The sequence below is a fragment of the Amblyraja radiata genome, chromosome 3 (assembly GCF_010909765.2).
Source record: "Amblyraja radiata isolate CabotCenter1 chromosome 3, sAmbRad1.1.pri, whole genome shotgun sequence".
NCBI classification, from domain to species: domain Eukaryota; kingdom Metazoa; phylum Chordata; class Chondrichthyes; order Rajiformes; family Rajidae; genus Amblyraja; species Amblyraja radiata.
In genome coordinates this window covers 45,765,540-45,788,840 of record NC_045958.1, presented here as the reverse complement: position 1 = coordinate 45,788,840, position 23,301 = coordinate 45,765,540, and the positions used below count along the sequence as shown (strand labels likewise).

Genomic DNA, 23,301 nt, shown 5'->3' with positions numbered 1-23,301 from the left:
CCAGTAGTTAACAAGTAGTTATACAATGTGTCATCAATGCTCTGATCCACATTCCTCAGTAAATGTAATTGTGTTTTGAACAAGTATTAATGACGCTGCGTTCCTTTGAATACAATTCACGCGGCGTGAAATTAGCAGATTTGCAGATGACACAAAGCTGGGTGGCAGTGTGAACTGTGAGGAGAATGCTAGGAGAATGCAAGGTGATTTGGACAGGTTGGGGGAGTGGGCAGATGCATGGCAGATGAAGTTTAATGCAGATAAATGTGAAATTATCCACTTTGGTAGCAAAACAGGAAGGCAGATTACTATCTAAATGGTGTCAAATTGGGAAAAGGGGAAGCACAACGGGATCTGGGGTTCCTTGTACACCAGTCTATGAAAGTAAGCATGCAGGTACAGCATGCCCGGGATGACAGGACTGTCATATGCTGAGAGAATGGAGCAGCTGGGCTTGTACACTCTGGAGTTTAGAAGGATGAGACGGGATCTCATTGAAACATATAAGATTGTTAAGGGCTTGGACACACTAGAGGCAGGAAACATGTTCCCGATGTTGGGGGAGTCCAGAACCAGGGGCCACAGTTTAAGAATAAGGAGTAAGTAATTTAGAACGGAGATGAGAAAACACTTTCTCTCACAGAGAGTGGTGAGTCTATGGAATTCGCTGCCTCAGAGGGTGGTGGAGGCAGGTTCTCTGGATGCTTTCAAGAGAGAGCTAGATAGGGCTCTTAAAAATAGCAGAGTCAGGGGATATGGGGAGAAGGCAGGAACGGGGTACTGATTGGGAATGATCAGCCATGATCACATTGAATGGCGGTGCTGGCTCGAAGGGCCAATGGCCTGCTCCTGCACCTATTGTCTATTGTCTATTGTCATTAACATTTGTTCAAAACAGAATTACATTTACTGAGGAATGTAGATCGATGCATTGATGACACATTGAGAATTTCTTAAAACTCACCATCATGATTGAGGACTTCTTCTTGGTGAGCTTCTTGGTCTGCAGCAGGTTAGTCATTCAATTCACCTACTGACCCACGTTGTGACTCTCTGTCTTTCGCTCTCTCCGTCCCTCTCTCTCTCGCGCGCTCTCTCTCCCCCGCTCCCCATCTCATCTCTCTCTAGCTCTCTCGGCATTCCCGGAATCATTGACGTTTTGCAGTAGACAAAAATGCTGGAGAAACTTAGCGGGTGAGGCAGCATCTATGGAGGAAATATGCAACGAATTGGGTCGAAACCCTTCTTCAGACCCGGCTTGAAACGTTGGCTATTTCCTTCGCTCCATAGATGCTGCCTCAAGCCCTGTCCCACTGTGCGAGTTCACCCAAGAGCACTCCCGAGTTTAAAATCTCTGTGTAGCATCTCTGTCCCTATCTTCAAATTCCCACTTTGAAATAAAATACAACTTTCGACTTTAAAATTTCGCAGCAGGATCGCGATTAGTCGATTCCCACGCATTTTCAATCACCATTCGATTCAGTGTAATTTTCACACCTGGTTGATGTAGTTTTTTTTAAAGATACAGTATATTACAATAAATTGTTTCAAGCATACCCGGTACTAAACGCACAAACATTAAGGTGGTTACTGATGTTACAAACGGTTATAAATGAATATAATTTCAAAGTGAAATAGGAGATTTCCGTGGAAAGAATATTTAACCAGAATATAAGGTGAGGTCGCTGCAAAATACTCACTTAAAACAATACGTCTGACAGGTGTTTCAATCTAACCTCGTAGCTCGCTGTTAATCGACTCATAGCTATTAATTTTCATTCCTGGTCCGTATCAAACTTCTCCAAATGCAAACGCTTCAAGTTACGCTTCTTGTGTGGTGGTAAGTGGGGAAGGGAGGGGGGGATGGTAGGATAAAATACCATATATTTGCATTTATATAGCGATCCTGCTGCGAAATGTTTAAGTCGAAAGTTGTATTTTATTTCAAAGTGGGAATTGGAAGATAGGGACAGAGATGCTACACAGATACTTTGATAGGAAGGAAACGTTACAGCAGCTGAGTAAAAGATTGATCAAATGGTAGGTTCAATGAAGATCGGGCGAGGGGGATTGGGGGTGGGGGAAAAGTATCTATAGCTTGGGACTTACCTAAATGAGTACTGAGATGGATTATCATTCCCACACCAAATTTCTTAGACAATAATACCTTTTATTTTGTTTCTGGGATGGGGTGACTAATAACAAATAACGTACATTCTATATTTTGTCATAATGTGGCTGAAACAATGGCATATTTTGTGATATTTATTGAGATAGAAAGATACAACTGAGTTTGGGCAAGATATTACCTTGCGGCTCTAAAGTGGGAAGCGGCTGTAAAAGGACAGCGCTGCTGGGGGGGGGGGAGGTTCCTTTCAGAGCGTGTAGGTAGTCTGTCCAGGGGTAATGTTGCGGGGAGGGCAGGAGCATTGAGAAGGAGGGGGTCGGCCGGGGATCATCCAGCTCTAGAGCGGGTCAGCGGGCGATAGATAACAGGACAGCGGGCTGTGGAGCTTACTCCATATGTCAGTGCGAGTAACCTCAATTGATCCCTTGTTCGCGCTGACACAGGAGTAAGCTCCACCGCCCGCTGTGATGTTATCGATCACCCGCTGACCCACTCCGCTCTATGATTTTTGCTCTTGAGCTGGTCCCCTCACTGTTCAGATGGAGAGCACTGCCAGAGGTGAGCGGGCCGGCCGAAGGCACTGAGATGGCAGTCGGTTCCGCTGTCCGATGATGGAGGCCGTTCGTAGCCACGCGAGCTTCTTCCCTCCCCGGCCACAATACGGTAGCTCCGCGCCCGGAGCACCGCGGCAGCGGTGAGTGAGTTACTGGCATGAACCTGACCCCCTCCTTCTCAACGCTCCTGCCATCCCCGCAACTTTACCCCTGGCTAGACTCCTCACACGCTGTGAAAGGAACTCTCCCCCGAATCGGTCCCTTGATAAGTTGAACTAGTATTGTCATTCAATAAGATGACAACTGATTCATGTTGTCCCAGTGTGCTCCCGTTTTTCCCACCATCTTTCCACCTGCCATCACCCCCCCCCCCCCCCCCAATCATTCAGTAATTCAGAAAGAAGGAGAATTGGAAGCCGTGGGAAAATTGAATTGTTACTTTATTTATTTTTATTTTTATTTTTACGGAGAGAATGATCTGCGCATGCGCAGTTTAAGATTTTTTTTTAAAGCCGGCTGTCTGTCATATTACTCACGACACGTGACTCGCTTATAATTATTTATTTATATTTCTATGAAATGTTTCCCAATTGGGCCCTGCACCTCCTAAAGCCGGCCCTGCTTGGCTGAGTACTTCCTCCCGGTAACTCTGTTTGCTTCACTCGCCAGGAGTGCTGAAACTGTTAATGAGTAGATACTGAGTTTCCCTGTAGATATTTCACTAGTGGACTGCTACTGCATAGCTCCAAGGACCAAGGTTTGATCCCGACCTTGAGTCTGTGTAAAGTTTGTATGTTCTCTCTGTGACCTCAAAGGCTTCCCCGGGCGCTCTGGTTTGCTTCCGGATCATGAAGACATACTGGTTGGTAGGTTAATTAACTCCTATAAATTTCTGTAGGTGGGTGTTACTGGAGAAAGTAGGTTAAAGAGATAAGGGGACTGATGGCACTCTGAGGACCAGCTCACTGGCTAAATTGCCTCTTCTATTCTAAGGAAAATGCATGAAAAATGACAACATCAAAATCATGCCTCAAATGATAAATGATTGCCATCTATTTTATGTCTGCTCTGTTCCACATTTATTACAACAGTTCCTCCAACCTATATTTGTCCAGTAAGCAAATAACCCGCTCTTATGCATCTGCCAATGTTACTGCCAGCGAGTACAGGACTAAGAATGCTTGATGCCGGCCTGTCAACACTGGGCAATACTTAGAGTGAAATTAATTGTCAAAAGGAAAGAGGCAGCATGCAGAAAACCTACATAAACAAATTAAGCTATCTTTGAGGAGAGTGATACGTCAGATCAACTGTAAATTTAATGCTATTATGGTTGACGTGGGTAATCCTAACATTGTTTTGCATAACAAATGGAATGAAAAATGGAATGAGAAATAAATGGGCACAGTGAATGATTCATTCTCCTCTAAAGAAGGTCCAGCCATCCTCAAATGGACGCAAGTTGGGATCAAGGGTATGCCCGCACTGTGGCTGTATCAATGTGGGCAGCACAGTGGCACAGCTGGTAGACCTGCTGCCTTACAATGCCTGAGACTGGGTTCAATCATCTCAGATGCTGTCTGTGTGGAGTTTGCATGTTATCACTGTGACTGTATGGGTTTCCTCAGGACATTCTGGTTTCCTCCCACATCCCAGTGACTTGAAGGTTTGTTGGTGAATTGGCTTCTGTAAATTGCCCCTAGTGTATGATATGAAGGTGGGATAAGATGGAACTAGTGTGAACAGGTGTTTGATAGCCAGAGTGGACTCGGTGAGTGGAATACGCCTGCTTCCATGTTGTGTCTTCCATTCCTATCAATCAATTAAATGCACCATGGTGGTGATTCAGTATCTAGTGCCCACATACACTTAAGTAATAAAGATCAAAATATCCGTGGTGTTATGCCGAGATCAGAACCATTGGTAATCTTGAATAGCACCAATCACATAACATCCTGCCAATAGACCTCTAAGTGGGATTCCTATGAACCAGTCTATAAGTCTTTGGCAAACTTGCTGTTCCTTAGGTCCTATTCAAGAAAAAAAGCATTACTGGAGCTGCTGCCTCACAGCTGTAGTAACGCAGGTTCAGTATTGACTTCAAGTGCTGTCTGTGTGGAGCTCCTCCCATATCCCACCGGCATGTGGATTGGTAGCTTACTTGCCATTATAAATTGCATCTAGCTGCCTGTTAGTGAACGGTAGAGTCTGGGGTAGTTGTGGGAGAAGAAATTACATTGGTGTGGTCTGAGTATAATTGGGTGTTTGACATTCAGCAGAGACAGTGAGTCAAAGGGCCTGTTTGTGTGCTGTCTAACTCTACGACTCTGTGGCATATTGATGACCAGATGGTGGAAGCAGAACCTGGCCGAGAGTTCAGGCAGAGATCCAAGTCCGAATCCACAGCAAGATGCTGAAAATATTTTGTCAGTTAATTTCAGTGATTTAGGCACTGGCACCCCTGATGGACCAACTGCTTTTGTTTGCATTCCCAGCGGCCTGGGGCCAATCTGAGACGTACTTCGAGCATCATCAGTTACAATTTTAACATTTTGCATCACAGTTTGGGCACTTGCAACAGATTGTTGACACTCAGTGTGTGAATACAATGAACATTTACACCTGACACAACAGCAACAGCTAAGCCATGGTTCAGTTATAAATCTGTAAATATAGTCTTTTGTTTTAATGGAAGAATCCCCCTTCACTTCTCAAAGAGTATTTTAGAAAATCAACAACTTTGCAAATTCAAATCTTCACTTTTTTCCTGTATGTTCAAGACTGAATATAAAGAGCTATAGACTCCCACAGCACGGAAACAGGCCATTTGGTCGAAATCTTCCATGCCGATCAAGACGTGTGCGGACGTGGTGCCGACGGACGAGAGGCCGAAGCAAAGAAGTCGAAGCCAAAGAACGGAATGGAAACGAGGCCGAAACGCCAATAAACCGAAAGACTCCGAAGACAAAACGCCTACTAACCGAAAGGATGGGACGCCTAAATGCAAACTAACCGAAAGGGCGGGACGCCTAAATCCCAGGGAACCAAAAAGCTGTGTCGCTTAAAAGCAAATTTACCGAATGGCCGCTCTGACGAAACGACACCTACCCGAAAGGCGGCACCGCCTACAGGCCAAAGGACCGACAGCCGCTCAACAGAAAATTCCAATAACGGACTTGACGTTGCCGGGGGGGGGGGGGGGGGGGGGCGGGACTTGTCAGCGATTGGTCCAGACCCCCGCGTCCATCACATCACTGTGAAGCCATGAACATTGTCCCAAACCTCCGCTCCACCAAACCCGCAGCCCGCGGAGGGTGACCGTGGGAGAGTGGGGGCTGTCCCGAGCGATGCACACCTTCGGCCGCTTTCAACTTGGTGCTTGGGTTCAGATTGCCCAGTCACCTATGGTTTGTGTGGGAAAATGAACCCCACGCTCCCGTCTCTCCCTTCTCTCTCCCCTCTTCTCTCTCTCCCCTTCTCTCCCTTCTCTCTCCTCTCTTCTCTCTCTTCCCCTCTCTCCCTTCTCTCTCCCCTCTTCTCTCTCTTCCCCTCTCTCTCTCTCTCTCTCCCTTCTCTCTCCCCTCTTCTCTCTCTCCTCCTCACTCTCCACTCTTCTCTCTCTCCTCCTCTCTCTTCCCCTCTCGCCCCCCCCCCCTCTCCCTCCCTCCTCCCTCTCCCCCTTCTCTCTCTCTCCCTTCTCTCTCCCCCTCTTCTCTCTCTCCTCCCCTCCCTCCACTCTTCTCTATCTCCCCCTCTCTCTTCCCCTCCTCTCTCCCTCCCTTCTCTCTCTCCCCCTTCTCTCCCCACCCCCCTCTCTCCCTTCTCTCTCTTCCCTTCCTCTCTCTCCTCCGTCTCCACCCACGGGAGCGTCCCACAGTCACTGACCGCGATGCACCGCCATCGGACCCCAACCTCCACACCACGGTCAGTGACTGTGGGACGCTCCCGCGGGTGGGGACAGAGGAGAGAGAGAAGGGGAGAGAGAGAAGGGGGTGAGAGAGGGGGAGAGAGAGGGGAGAGAGAGGGGGAGAGAGGGGCGAGAGAGGGGGGAGAGAGGGTGGGAGAGAGAGAAGAGGGGAGAGAGAAAGGAGAGAGAGGGGGGCAAGAGGAGGGGAAGAGAGAGAAGAGTGGAGAGGAGGAGAGAGAGAAGACGGGGTAGAGAGAGGGGAGAGAGAAGGGGGAGAGAGAGAAGAGGGGAGAGAGAAGGGGGAGACGGCAGCGTGGGGGTCATTTTCCCACACAAACCATAGGTGACTGGGCAATCTGAACCCAAGCACCAAGTTGAAAGCAGCCGAAGGTGCGCATCGCTCGGGACAGCCCCCACTCTCCCACGGTCACCCTCCGCGGGCTGCGGGTCGGGTGGAGCTGAGGTTTGGGACAATGTTCATGCCTTCACAGTGATGTGATGGACTCGGGGGTCTGGACCAATCGCTAACGTCCCGCTCCCCGGCAACGTCAAGTCCGTTATTGGACTTTTCTGTTGAGCGGCTGTCGGTCCTTTGGCCTGTAGGCGACGCCGCCTTTCGGGTAGGTGGCGTTTCGACAGAGCGGCCATTCGGTAAGTTTGTTTTTAGGTGTCGCAGCTTTTTGGTTCCTTGGGATTTAGGCGTCCCGCCCTTTCGGTTAGTTAGCATTTAGGCGTCCCATCCTTTCGGTTAGTAGGCATTTCGTCTTCGCTCTTTCGGTTTATTGGCGTTTCGGCCTCGTTTCCATTCCGTTCTTTGGATTCGACTTCTTTGCTTCGGCTTCTTGTCTGTCGGCGCCACGTCCGGGTACCGATCAAGATATCCAACTAAGCTTGACTGATTTGTCCATGTTTGGCCCATGTCCCTCTAAACCTTTCCTATCCATTTCTGTCACATCTGGAACAGAATTACATAAATCTTATCTTAAATGAAATTGGAGCAGAGTCTAGAATGTGTTACTCTCACTGCATTGATTATCAAGCTGACAGTGAAATTCAAACTATTTCTGTGCTACATGGGTGGATACTGCACCCTGTAATATTCTGTAACATTCAATCTGCACCAACAATCTACAGACTCAACATCCATTCCTGACCTTGCAGTGAATCACTACCGCTTGTATCTAGCACAGTTTGGATGCATAGTTTGCGGAGTATCTGCAGTAGCAAAGACATCACCAATTGGTGAAGAAGATGGTGGTTTAGCTTCAGGATTGTTGAAGTTGATGACTTGGTTGGCAAGTTTTAAATGAGTTGGTAACACCAAAATTAATTGGAATCCTGCTTGCCAAAAGTCCCCCCCTCCCCATATACCTGGAAGATTACTTGGTACTGTAATCAACAGTGACGAGGGACAGCGATATTATCCTATCACAGGATCATCGTAACTCCCAATTTGGATACATCACTAGTGAACAGGTATGGAACGACATGGCTGTCCTGACGTGCCATATACTCAAACTAGGGTACTGCCCAATTCGCCTCTATCCCGCTGGACTTTGTCGATGGATCTGATGTGTTACAATGCTGAGAACTATATTCTAGACTCTATCTTTCCCTTTGCTTTAACCATTGCACTTGAGTTTGACGATTGTATTTGATCTGTTTGGATAGCATGCAAAACAAAACAACGTTCATTAGTACACGTGACAATAAACGTAAACGTAAAGGGCCTGTCCCACTTGGACGTCACTTGCGCGTCACGTAGATGGCGCGCGAAGATTTCGTACATCCCAAAATCCTGGGTCGCGGGCGCGACTGCGCGTCACTGCCTACGTCACCACGCGCGCATTACGTGCGCGTCGTGCGTCGTGATGCGTAAATGATGTCGCATAAATGACGCGCAAATGACACCCAAGTGGGGCAGGCCCTTAATCCTAAATCTAAACCTAAACATTGGCATGCATGAGAGAGCTCAGGAACTTGTATACCAACTGAAAGGCCATGTTTTCTAAAGTGATAAATACCATGGAAGTTGTAAAAGAAGGCAATATCATGATACAAAAACGTTTTAAAATGTCACTACTCTTGACAAGATTGGGTCAACAGCATAAGGCAGCCTGACAACTATTTTTACACCAAAAGTGAAAGATGCCAAATACTGAGTAGAGGATGAAGATTACTTCCTCTAGGGGGGGCGCTGCTCTGGCAGCAGCCATGTCATGCAGCTCGTCAGTTTTTCAACCTTTTTTTATTTTTTTAGTATGTTTTAAAGTCTGTATTTAATGTTTCTTGTGTGTTTTATGTGGGGGGTGGTGTGGGGGGGTGAGGGGGAAACCGCTTCGGTCGCCTCCTCCACGGAGAGGCGAGTTTTTCCAGGTCGCCTCCCCCGTGGCCTAACATCAAGGATCGACGCGGCCTTTCCCGGAGACGCGCCCGGGGCTTCAGCGGCGGGCGCAGCGTGGACTCTCGGCGTGGAGCGGGTGAGCCCTCGCTGGGGCTCACTGGAGGGGAGCGCTCCGTTTCGCTGGCCCGGGGCAGCCGGCAGCCTGAAGTCGCAGCCTGAAGCCGCGGTCTGTAGAGCTCCAGCTGGTGCGGCGTCTACAGCCCGGGATCTCACGTTGGGGACCCGGGGGAAGAAGAAGCCATCACTGCCGGCCCGCGGCCGACTTCTACCGCGGGTCCGGCATGGACTTACCATCACCCCTGGAGGGGAGCTTCGACCGCCGGCCCTGCAGTCTACGGTGCTTCTAGCTGCGGCGGGGACTTTAAATCTTGACTGCCGGCCTGCGGCCTACAACAACTTAAAGCCGCGGTCTCCGGTGAGGAAGAGCTGATCCTGGACTGACTCTGGACTCTGGTCCTGACCACGGGGGGGAAATGGAGGAGGACTGGCCAAATTTTGTGCCTTCCACCACAGTGATGAATGCTGTGGTGGATGTTGGTGTTACAGTTTTATTGTGTGTTCTTTATTATTGTATCGCTGCAGACAACCCAAATTTCCACCAGCCTGGCTGTGTGGCAATAAATTATATCTATCTATCTATCTTTAAGCACTTTAAATTGAGACCTTAAAACTCTAGATTTGGGTAAAGGAGCAGTATAATCAGTGAAGACTGATTCTCTCCTTCAGCTTAGCCTTGCATTGCAACTTGACCGTTCTTCCGTGCTCATTACAGTACCACAAGCAGCAAGTTGAAGAACAATAATATCATAGCAGCCTTGAGGCTAATCAAAAAGGTCTCAAGAAGAAAGCAAAGAGGCATTTTAAACTCAATTCCATGCTGAAGTACAGAATCATGCCTCAGTTCATACTTGTACAATTCTTGATGAAGAGAAAATTGAGAACATACTTGATTATTGGTTCAAACAATTTTAACCTTCAGATCGAACAGAAGTAATCGAGTCAAAAATATCATGAAGGATCTTTTAAGAGAGAAATAATTTAAACTAAAACAAGTATGTTTCTCTACTTACTCTTTGTAATCATGTACTGTCTTTCCGCTGACTGGTTATCACGCAACAAAAGCTTTCCACTGTACCTCAGTACACGTGGTAGTAAACTAAACTCAACTAAAAAAACTTTGCAAAAAGGTAAGACGCCATAAATATTGTGTAGCACTCGGTCCACACCACAAGCCTAAAGACCCAACGTTTAAGCAGTTTAACTGTGCTAAATTGCAATAGATCACAACATCATTGGATATTGTACATACTTCATTGTATTGTTGGAGACATATTAAGAATAAAACCAACAAATATAAGAACAACATAATGCTTGGAGCTCATGGGTTATTATTATCATTGTATTAATTCATAGCAAAGGAGTTTGCATTTCTGCACATTCTTAAAAACGGTTAGTGATGAGTACAGAAAGAAGGCAACCTTAGAGATTTCATTAGTAGCTGCATCCAAATATTGGTTGGCATCATGCATTAAAAATGTTAGGGACTCAATAACCCATCAAACCTTTTTGAAAACTGTGAAATAGTTACTCGCTTCAAGCACTTTGCCAAAAGCAGGTTTTGGAAAGGATGAGGATCTGATTCTGGAGAATATTCCACCTTCTCCCTCTTGCTAGAAACCACAATTTCAAAGAGGAACATTTAATTTATTGTTTAAGTATCTGCACACTTAATATCTAATAAACTGTTTAAAACTAAAATTCACATTATTTGTTTAGGATTTTAATCTAACTTTGCAACTCTTAGCCATTCCAAATATAGGGCCTGTCGCACTTGGCGATTTTTTTCAGTGACTGCCGGCATCATTGACTGACGTATCAGGTCACCAATACATTTGCGGCGTGATGTGGCATGACGCAGCTTGATGACGTATGACGCGCAATGTTTTTTCAAGTGTTGCAACATATTTTTTTGTCACTGCGGGATTTTGAAATGATCAAAATCTTTTGGCGACACTGATATGACGCCGACAGTCACCGAAAAAATCGCTAATTGGGACAAGCCCTTATTTCTTCTGTTGTAAATCTTGTTTAAATGGAAATAAAACAGATAGAGAAATGCCAGTGATAAAGTGTGACAGCCTAAAAATCCTAGCCTGTCCTAATGGCCTTGACTGCATTTGTGCCGACTAATATTTCAACCTTGGGTACTACTCAGTGGACTTTTCCCTTTTAAGAGATAAAATGGCCATACAGGACCGAAGATGGTAAGAGAGAGAGAGAGAGCTGGTGATCATGGGTCGAAGTTGGGTTTGGGACCTGGCATTGGGTGGAGTGGTCTGGTAAGTAGTGAAGTGTAGGATACAGAGGGGAGTTCATGTTCTTCTACAGGGGATTCATTGTTTAAACAGTTGTTGGCGAGTTCAGAGCACTGTTGAACCAAACTGACTCAGAACCTGGTCATCCGCAGTGAGGAAGAACCCACTTTGGGGACTAGTGGATGGGGATAATGGTGTCAATATGTATGGAGGGACTTGAAGGATAAGATTATATATGAGATTTAACTTAGTGCCAGTCTTATGTGTCCTGATGACCCAGTTTTCTCAGAAGTGACTGAAGGCTGTTGTTTCTGGAACAGTCATATAGCATGGAAACAGCTTGCCCACACCGACCAACATGACCCATCTACACTAGTCCCACCTGCCTGCATTTGGCCCATATCACCTCTAAACCTATCTATCCATGTATCTGTCCAAATGTTTATTAAATGTTGCGATAGCATCTGGCTCAACTACCTCCTCCGGCAGCTCGTTCCATATACCCACCACCCTTTGTGTAAAAAAAGTTACCCCTCAGATTCCCATTAAATCTTTCCCTCCTCACCTTAAGCCCATGTCCTCTGGTTCTCAATTCCCTTAATCTGAGCAAAAGACTGTGTTCATCTGATCTATTCTCTCATGATTTGGTACACCTCTATAGGATCATCCCTCATCCTCCTGCACTCCGAGGAATAGGTTCACAAGCCTACTCAACCACGCCCTCTAAGCTCAGGCCCTTGAGTACTGGCAACATCCTCGTAAATCTTCTCTGCACCCTTTCCAGCTTGATAACCCTTCCACCCTTTCCAGCCCAAAATACAATATTCTAAATGTGACCTCACCAATGTCTTATATAACTGCAACATGACCTTGCAACCTCTATACTCAATATTCTGACTGATAAAAGCCAATGTTCTGAAAGCCTTTTTGACCACGCTATCTACCTGCGACACAATTTTCAAGGAACTATGCACCTGCACTTCTAAATCTCCCTGTTCTACAACACTCCCCAAAGCCTAACTAAAATATTACTTTATTCACTTTTTATACCGCATATTGTTTATGACAATTTTATTTCCAGCTGTCCAGAGTTAAGGCGCAATAATTCAAAATTGTCCACGATCCAAGATTTCTGGTGATTGGAATGGAGTTTGAAAAGCCCTGCAAGATATCCACTTTGGCATTAAAATTCTCCTTACCTGAGGATGGTTGCGAGGAATTGGAGGTAATGGAGTTACTCCAATTGAATCTAGACAAAAACAAAATCACAGCAAAACTATTTAATGAATTCTAAATTTGCACATTAAATTATTCTTTGTTTTGAATTTCAATACTTTTTGAATTAGGGACACCCAATGATTCAAACAAAGCACAAAATGAAAAATTGACAATTTCCAGAGAAGCTGGGTGGCGTGCACATGGACAGCAGTATCCTGTTCATGCAAACTTCTGGTGTAAATGTATAAATCACAGGCTGAAAATGTAGTTTAAATTGCAAATGTCACAGGAAATAATAGTTTTACTAGTTCCACACTGAAACATTCATAATAAAGGAGGCTAGGTTAAGAAATATAGAAAGTCCCAGGAGTAATTGAAATGTTTCCCCATCTAAATGTGGTTTGTCTCTATCTCCATTCAGGAGTGCTGTACTAAATGACATAATGACACAGCCAGTAGTGCTTTTGTCTCAGTGATCTGGGTTCAATTCTGACTACGTGGAGTTTGCATGTTCTTCCTTTGACTGTTTCCCCGAGGGTGCTCTGGTTTTTCCAGCATCCCAAAGACTTGTGGGTTGGTTATTGCCCACTGAAAATTATCCCTGGTGTGGATAGGTGGTGGAGAATCGAGAGTTGTTAATGGGTATGTGTGAGAAAAATGTTATTAGGAAATAAATGGGGAAATGGGATTAATGCAATTGCTCAGAGATCCGGCATAACTTCAATGTCATAAGGAAGGATGACATAATATTTGTGAATATAATATTATTGCAATTGACCCAGTACACAATGCAATCCTAAATATAAATCCCAACTTACAAAATTATTTCTAGCTCTTCAAAAGACATCTGTTTTTACCCATAGTGCAATTGGACATTTGGGGATATCATTAACATACAGCAGAAAACATGTTTATTGACAATAGAAACAATAGAACAACCCTACACATCCATTGTTATCATTATCAAGTCAATACTGTGTAACAATGGAACTAATCTTGGACTTATTTCCACAAATGTTGCCTGACTTACTGAGTGCTTTAACATTTTCTGTTTTTATTTCAGATTTCCAGCAAATGAAATAAAACAGAAAATGTTGAAGACTGGTCTTGTAGTATTAGGTCAAGACAATCAAAAAAGCACAGGCATTACACTCGGTTAACAACTGATCACGATCAGTTCCCCTGGACAATGAGTGGACAAAAACAAACCCAGATGATTTTCTTCTCCAGTTAATATCAAGTGGGATATAAAGTGCTGGAGTAACTCAGTGGGTCAGGCTTTGGAGAATATGAAAAGGTGACATTTAGGGTCGGGTCCCTTCTTATGACTCGGGTTCCGACTCAAAACATCGTCTATCCATGTTCTCCAGAGATGCTGCGTGACCTGCTAAGTTACTCCAGCACTGCGTCTTTTTTGTAAACCAGCATCTGCAGTTCCATGTGTCCACCTCTCTTTTATATCGAGTGGGCTTTGCTCAAGTGTCAATGGCTACTGTTATTCAAAAGGAAGTTCAACAGGCTTGCCTGGTGTAATCCCTCAGCAGTGCACTCCCAAGGGAGGCAGTACCACCAATTTAAGATCAACCAGGAGTCAGTTGCCTTGGGTTAAGGAAGAGAAAAAGGAAGGGGAAGTAAACATACACTCAATGCACATTTGAAAAAAAAAATTATCAAGTCAATTGTCGAGAAAGAATTTCTGTTCAAGAGCATTTTCATGTTTATTGAAAATTATATTTTTACAGTTGTGCAGCAAATGCATATTGTCACTCACTGACTCCACCCCTAAGGAAATGTAGCAAAAACAGTAACTAACCAACTGGGTGGTCCAGATTTGGACACGGCTCAGTGAGAACGTGAAGAAGCCCATCTGACTTGTAATAATAGTGGTCAACCATCTGGAGAGAACATTTTACATTAAATTAAAAATAACACACAATGTGTCACGCACAAGCGCGCACAAAAAACATGCACAAAACTCACATACGCAAGCCACAATATATATATATATACGCAGGACACACATTCAGACACAGTCACCATACACATGCACACACAACCAACACACTTTCACTAACACACACACAGGAAAGAATTGGAACAGAGTTTTTGCGGTTCGTGCCAGTAACCATCTGAACAGAAATTATGTTCCCAATTGGCTACATCATAGCTTCTCAAATTTCCAGTCAAACACATGTAAATTTCCAAATATAAATTGTTTTTAAATTATTATTAGTGCAACTTACATTATTGAGTATTTCTTAATACATTTATAAGTGACCATCTGTTTATAAATACAATGTAACATGAATTTATTGCACATTATAAGCAATTTGAGTCAAACTGCCTGGTCTAATACTGGTTTTCAATGAGAGAAAATTGACTTTAAGAACCTATACAGACAATTGATAGTTTCATTGAAGTTCAGCAGTCAGTAAAGGAAGCGTTCATATTTAAAATCACAAAGGCACAAATGGTGAGACGGACAGTTTCAGGAGAAGAGTAGCCTTCCAGTTTGGAGTTTTTTTTAAACCTGTGGAAAAGACTACAAAAATTTAATTTGCGTTGTAATTAAAATTCTTCACTTTTTGCACTGTTTTGGGGTGATTTTTGCTGATATTAACACAACGCGAAATATGTTTTTTTCTTCATGATCTAATAAATTCCTGGCAATGTTGTAACTGTTCACGTTACCCCATTTTTGTCGTCTTCTCAAAATCTAGGCACCCACAGCCTAACTGAGAAGCTATTGTCTATTTCAAGGAAATCAGTTGGGAAATTTCCAAAGTAAACCAACTGAGACCTTACTGCTATTTTCTGAGCATTTGGTGTCTTGTTGCTGGAAAGATTAAACCTGGTGTTGAGTGAGCAAGAAACTACGAATGAAATCGACCTTCGGTTGATGAGAGAGACAAGGTATTAGTGGAGATGTACACGGTTGAGAAATGGTCAAATAGAGACATTTTGGTATTTGCAGAAGGCAAGATTTTGATGAAGCAGTTAGATGAATGATAACCTGACCTCAAGGGAGAACAAAATGTAAAAAGAGAAGAAAACTAAAAATAATTAAAACGGAAAGCCAAATTTAAAGATGTTTATTTTTAAATCTCCCTCAAGGGAACTGTAAAACTTTCTTGAAGTTTAAAAACAAAAATTAAAATACTATTGTTGCTCAGATTCCAGAACAAGAAAAATAGAAATGCTGGAAACTCCCAACAGGTCAGGCAGCCTCTGTGCAAAGTGAAACTGAATTAACATTTCAGGTCAAAGACCCTCCATCAGACCAAGGAAAGAGAGAAACAAACCTGCCTTTTTTAATGCAGAACAGCTGGGAAGGGATGGGTTCGGCCCTATAATAGAATGAGGGCAGGTTTGGTCTGAGGATAAGTTGTAGAGGTCATCTGGTCAGGAAAGATTGAAAAGACTAGGCTTGTATTCACTGGAGTTTAGAAGATTGAGAGGGGATCTTATAGAAACATATAAAATTATAAAAAGGACTGGCCAAGCTAGATGCAGGAACAATGTTCCCAATGTTGGGCAAGTCCAGAACCAGGGGCCCCAGTCTTAGAATAAAGGGGAGGCCATTTAAGACTGAGGTGAGAAAAAACATTTTCATCCAGAGAGTTGTGAATTTGTGTAATTCCCTGCCACAGAGTGCAGTGGAGGCCAAATCACTGGATGGATTTAAGAGAAAGTTAGATAGAGCTCTAAGGGCTAGTGGAATCAAGGGATATGGGGAGAAGGCAGGCACGGGTTATTGATTGGGGATGATCAGCCATGATCACAATGAATGGTGGTGCTGGCTCAAAGGGCTGAATGGCCTCCTCATGCACCTATTTTCTATGTTTCTATGTTTCTAATGAGATAATGGGAGAGCAACTTACTAAAGGCTTTTTCAAGCATATCAATGACCCCATTGGTACTGTTCCCTGTTCTCACACAGAAGTCCAACATTTCACTACTTTTCCTGCCAATTTTCATGCATGACCTACCTCTCACTCCTCCCTTCCCTTCCTGGAACTTTCCTTCTCTATCTCAGGGGATAGGCCAGTGACAGACATCCATTGCAAGTATATAGTCTTCCTAACTGCCTTGTCTATCCTTCCTCACACCTTGCTTCCTGTAACCACTCTTTTCCAATTTCCAATTTCGTCCATCTCTGTCATATTTGCTCTGATGATGGGATTTTTTTCACAGATACCATATAACAATATAACCATATAACAATTACAGCACGGAAACAGGTCATCTCGACCCTTCTAGTCCGTGCCGAACACGTATTCTCCCCTAGTCCCATATACCTGCGCTCAGACCATAACCCTCCATTCCTTTCCCGTCCATATAACTATCCAATTTATTTTTAAATGATAAAAACGAACCTGCCTCCACCACCTTCACTGGAAGCTCATTCCACACAGCCACCACTCTCTGAGTAAAGAAGTTCCCCCTCATGTTACCCCTAAACTTCAGTCCCTTAATTCTCAAGTCATGTCCCCTTGTTTGAATCTTCCCTACTCTCAGTGGGAAAAGCTTATCCACGTCAACTCTGTCTATCCCTCTCATCATTTTAAAGACCTCTATCAAGTCCCCCCTTAACCTTCTGCGCTCCAAAGAATAAAGCCCTAACTTGTTCAACCTTTCTCTGTAACTTAGTTGCTGAAACCCAGGCAACATTCTAGTAAATCTCCTCTGTACTCTCTCTATTTTGTTGACATCCTTCCTATAATTAGGCGACCAAAATTGTACACCATACTCCAGAATTGGCCTCACCAATGCCTTGTACAATTTTAACATTACATCCCAACTTCTATACTCAATGCTCTGATTTATAAAGGCCAGCACACCAAAAGCTTTCTTTACCACCCTATCTACATGAGATTCTACTTTCAGGGAACTGTGCACAGTTATTCCCAGATCCCTCTGTTCACCTGCATTCTTCAATTCCCTACCATTTACCATGTACGTCCTATTTTGATTTGTCCTGCCAAGATGTAGCACCTCACACTTATCAGCATTAAACTCCATCTGCCATCTTTCAGCCCACTCTTCCAACTGGCCTAAATCTCTCTGTAGACTTTGAAAATCTACTTCATTATCCACAACCCCACCTATCTTAGTATCATCTGCATACTTACTAATCCAATTTACCACACCATCATCCAGATCATTGATGTACATGACAAACAACAGTGGACCCAACACAGATCCCTGTGGCACCCCACTAGTCACTGGCCTCCAATCTGACAAACAACCATCCACCATTACTCTCTGGCATCTCCCATTCAGCCACTGTTGAATCCATCTTGCTACTCCACCATTAATACCCAACCATTGAACCTTCTTAACCAACCTTCCATGAGGAACCTTGTCAAAGGCCTTACTGAAGTCCATATATACAACATCCACTGCTTTACCCTCATCAATTTCCCGAGTAACCTCTTCAAAAAATTCAAGATTAGTCAAACATGACCTTCCAGGCACAAATCCATGTTGACTGTTCCTAATCAGACCCTGTTTATCCAGATGCTTATATATATTATCTCTAAGTATCCTTTCCATTAATTTGCCCACCACTGACATCAAACTAACAGGTCTATAATTGCTAGGTTTACTCTTAGACCCCTTTTTAAACAATGGAACAACATGCGCAGTACGCCAATCCTCCGGCACTATTCCCGTTTCTAATGACATTTGAAATATTTCTGTCATAGCCCCTGCTATTTCTACACTAACTTCCCTCAATGTCCTAGGGAATATCCTGTCCGGACCTGGAGACTTATCCACTTTTATATTTCTCAAAAGTGTCAGTACTTCCTCTTCTTTGAATCTCATAGTTTCCATAGCTACTCTACTTGTTTCCCTTACCTCACATAATTCAATATCCTTCTCCTTGGTGAATACCGAAGAAAAGAAATTGTTCAATATCTCCCCCATCTCTTTTGGCTCTGCAGATAGCTGTCCACTCTGACTCTCTAATGGACCAATTTTATCCCTCGTTATCCTTTTGCTATTAATATAGCTGTAGAAACTCATATCTTCTTTTAGCTTTTCTAATTTCTTTCTTAAGATTCTTTTTACATTCTTTATACTCCTCAGGCACCTCATTTACTCCATGCTGCCTATAATTATTGTAGATCTCTCTCTTTTTCCGAACCAAGTATCCAATTTCCCTTGAAAACCATGGCTCTTTCCAATTTTTACTATTTCCTTTAAACCGAACAGGGACATAAAGATTCTGTACTCTTAAAATTTCACCTTTAAATGTACTCCATTTCTCTTCCACATCTTTCCCATAAAACAAACTGTCCCAATTTACTCCTTTTAAATCCTTTCGCATACCTCAGAGATATCTTCTTTCTTCCTGAACCATGGTCCAATGTCAACTTGAGGAACAAAACCTCATCCTGTCTCTGGATATATTACAGCCTTCTGGAATCTATGTTGAATTCTATAGCTTGCTAAAACACAAAGCACTGGAGTACCTCAACAGGTCAGGCAGATTCCTGGAGAACATGGATAGGTAATGTTTTGGAAAAACATCACCTAACCATGTCCTCCAGGAATGCTGCCTGACGCACTGAGGTACTCCAGCACTATGCGCTTTGCACAGGATTCTAGCAGCTTTAGTTCCTTGTTTCTCTACAACGTGTCTGCATTACAATTTGCCATTTCTGTCATCCATCTGTGATATTGGCTTAGTTGTATTCTCACTCTCTAACTGCCCTCATTCAACCCATTGATTGAATGATCCCCACAACATATCCCTGCAACAACACTAGCCTCACCCCATGACAGCATCCTATCTACCCCTCACCCACTTTTGTACAAATTAGTTTGCTTCCTCTTTGTCCCAGGTGTGATGGTGAGTCTTTAATCTGAAATATGAACGGTTTCCCTTTCCAACAATGCGGCTGGATCGGTTAAGAGCTCCCAATTTTCTTTTCCAAGGCAATATGGTGTTTATAGAGTTGTTACATCAATGAGAACTTAAAATTCAGGTCTTAAGGTGATCTGAAAGTTTCAAAATTCCAAACAATCACTGAGCAGTAGATCAAAGATGAGAATTAATCTCCCCAGTGACATATTATCAGAGCTATAATATGTAATATAATATATATTATCTCTGATAATATGTCACTGGGGAGATTTATTGCACAACTGAAATATGCTCCGTAATTCAGTTACAACAACCTTCTGCAAAATTAATTAATTAGCTGTTAAACCCTTCATTACTTAAGTGATTTGCTATGTGCCAACAATTATTTGTATCAATAATTATGAAATGATTGAGGTCTTGGGTCTTGTTTTTAAAGTGTAATTTCAGGCTTCCTAAGATGCAAATTCCACCAGCATGTGCAGTGCCCTACCAGGGGCTCAAACACGTTGGATAAAGTGTACACCAACATCAAGGACGCCTACAGAGCTCTCCCCTGCCCATCCCTGGGACAATCCGATCACCTCTCACTGTTTCTACTGCCTGCATACAGACCCCTCATCCGCAAGACCAAACCTGCAATAAGAACGGTCAAAATATGGCCCGAGGACGCAACCCTACAACTCCAGGACTGCTTTGATCGCACCGACTGGGACCTGTTTGCACAACAGGCTACCAGTGGCACAGAGGTAGACTTGGAGGAGTACACATCCACTGTGCTCTCCTACATCAACTGCTGTGTGGAGACTGTCACAGTGGACAAGCAAATAAAGATGTTCCCAAAGCGGAAACCCTGGATGAACAAGGAGGTTCAGGATCTACTAAGGGCACGCAACAACGCCTTTAAATCCAGGGACACTTCTGCTTACAGTGCGGCCAGGGCGAACCTGAACAGAGGCATAAAAAAGGCCAAAGTCATCCACAGGCAAAGGGTGGAAGACCACTTCAATACCGCGGACACCAGAAGCATGTGGCAGGGTGTCAGGGACATCACTGACTACAAGAGCAGCCCCGCCTGCCCCCACGGTGATATCACACTGGCCAACGAACTAAACACCTTCTTTGCCCGGTTCGATACTGGCAACACCACCAGGTGTGAAATAACCCCGGCCATAGCGGAGGGACAGGCCTTAACACTGAGCACTCAGGAGGTACAGTGCGCTCTGCGTAGGATCAATCCACGCAAGGCTGCAGGCCCGGATGGTGTACAGGGAAGGGTACTAAAGGACTGTGCTGGACAGCTGGCGGAGGTATTCACGAGAATCTTCAATCTCTCTCTATCTCTGGCAACGGTCCCCAAGTGCCTGAAAACAGCCACCATAGTGCCCGGTGCCGAAAAAGTCCAAAATCACCAACCTCAACGACTACCGGCCGGTTGCCCTGACTCCAATCCCCATGAAGTGCTTCGAAAGGCTGGTCCTCTCCCATATTAAATCCAGCATCCCTGCCTCACTGGACTCCCATCAATTTGCATACAGGGCAAATAGATCGACAGAGGATGCCATCTCTCTGGCCCTTCACACTGTCCTGACTCACCTGGACAGACAGGGCATGTATGTGAGGATGCTCTTCATTGACTATAGCTCTGCATTCAATACGGTCATCCCCACCAAGCTCACCACCAAACTCCACCAGCTAGGCCTCAGCTCACCGATATGCGCTTGGATCCTGAACTTTCTCACGGAGCGACCGCAGGCAGTGAGACTGGGCCCGCACCTGTCCTCCACCATCACCCTGAGCACCGGCACACCACAGGGTTGTGTACTAAGCCCCTATGCTCTACTCCCTCTTCACTCACGACTGTGTCCCTGCATTCGACACCAACACCATCGTGAAGTTTGCAGACGACACAACAGTGATTGGGCTGATCACCAACGGTCATGAAACAAAATACAGAGCGGAGGTGCAGAACCTGGCGGACTGGTGCGCCAATAACAACTTGGCACTAAACACCTCCAAGACCAAGGAGCTGATCATTGACTTCAGGAGGTCCCATTCTGGAGAATACGACCCAATCTCCATTTATGGGGAAAGTGTGGAGAGAGTGTCCAGCTTTAAGTTTCTGGGCACTCACATTTCAGAAGACCTCACATGGTCCACAAACACCGCCGCGCTGGTCAAGAAGGCACAGCAACGACTGTTCTTCCTGAGGACATTAAAAAAGACTGGTCTGCCCCAACAGCTGCTGACAACGTTCTACCGCTGCACCACAGAGAGCATACTAACGTATGGCATCTCTGTGTGGTATCTCAGCTGCACGGAGGCGGAGAGGAGAGCTCTTCAGCGCGTCGTCAACAGAGCGCAGAGGATCATCGGGACAGAGCTACCAGCCTTGGAGGGCATCTACCACACGCGGTGCCTCAGGAAGGCCCTCAGCATCCATAAGGACTCATCACACCCCTGCCACGGTCTGTTTCAACTACTTCCCTCCGGCAGACGTTACAAGGCCTTCTACGCCCGAACCTCCAGACTCAGGAACAGTTTCATCCCAAGAGCTATAGCGGCTCTGAACCGGCCCTAATGAGTGCCCCCCCCCACCCACCCCCTTTGGACAGTCTCCCTCAGATGGTCACGTCAATCAATTCAGCTTGTTTATTTATGTATTGTATTTATTTACCTTTCCTGGACATCAGTGGAGCTGCACACTAAATCTCGTTGCACTGACGTGCAATGACAATAAAAGATATATTATATTATTATTATATTATTATGTTATGCAGTTTGAGAGTATATTGATATTCCAGCAGACACAATATGCTGGAATAACTCAGCAAGTGAGACGGCATCTCTGGAGGGAAGGAATGGGCGACGTTTCGGGTCGAGACCCTTCTTCAGATTGTTGTCAGGGGAGGGGGTGGAACAAAGATAGAATGTATTCGAAGACAGTGAGACTAGTGGGAGAACTGGGAAGGATAAAGGGGATGGACAGAGAAAGCAAGGGCTATCTGAAGTTAGAGAAGTCAGTGTTCATACCGCTGGGGTGTAAACTACCCAAGCGAAATACGAGGTGATCTTCCTCCAATTTGCGCTGGCAATGGAGGCCCAGGACAGAAAGGTCAGATTGGGAATGGGAGGGGGAGTTGAAGTGCTGAGCCACCGGGAGATCAGGTAGGTTAAGATGGACTGAGCGCAGGTGTTCAGTGAAATGATCACCGAGCCTGCGCTTGGTCTCGCTGATGTAGAGGTTGACACCTGGAACAGCAGATACAGTAGATGAGGTTGGAGGAGGTGTAAGTGAACCTCTGCCTCACCTGGAAAGACTGTTTGGGTCCTTGGATGGAGTCGAGGGAGGAGATAAAGGGATAGGTGTTACATCTCCTACGGTTGCAGGGAAAAGTACCCGGGGAGGGGGTGGTTTGGGTGGGAAGGGACGAGTTGACCAGGGAGTTTCGGAGGGAACGGTCTCTGCGGAAAGCAGAAATGGGTGGAGGTGGGAAGATGTGGCCAGTAGTGGGATCCCGCTTGAGGTGGCGAAAATGTTGGAGGATTCTATGCTGTATGCGACGGCTGATGGGGTGGAAGGTGAGGACAAGGGGTCCTTGTTACAAATGGGGGGAGGAGGAGTGAGAGCGGAGCTGCGGATATCGAGGAGACCCTAGTGAGAACCTCGTCTATAATGGAAATGGGGAACCCCTGCTTCCTAAAGAATGAGGACATCTCTGATGCCATGGTATGGAACACCTCATCCTGGGCGCAGATGCGGCGTAGATGGAGGAATTGGGAGCAGGGTATGGAGTCTTTACAGGCAGCAGTGCGGTCAAGATAGTTATGGGAGTCAGTAGGTTTGTAGTAGATGTCAGTCAATAGTCTGTTTCCTGTGACGGAGATGGTGAGATCTAGAACC

The 23,301-nt window shown here is 44.9% G+C and overlaps 1 protein-coding gene across 3 annotated transcripts in view; it reads right to left on the bottom strand.

Moving 5' to 3' along the window:
• Positions 1-23,301, bottom strand: part of syk (spleen associated tyrosine kinase) — a 125,240-nt gene that overhangs the window by 17,883 nt on the left and 84,056 nt on the right. For 2 of the 3 annotated variants that reach the window (XM_033017744.1, XM_033017745.1), the window contains exons 5-7: positions 14,340-14,421; positions 12,508-12,557; positions 10,556-10,663 (exon numbers count right to left, since the gene is read on the bottom strand). In XM_033017744.1, the coding sequence (XP_032873635.1) occupies positions 10,556-10,663; positions 12,508-12,557; positions 14,340-14,421 (240 nt within the window). The remainder of the gene's footprint in view (positions 1-10,555; positions 10,664-12,507; positions 12,558-14,339; positions 14,422-23,301) is intronic. The other variant, XM_033017746.1, reaches the window with a different exon arrangement.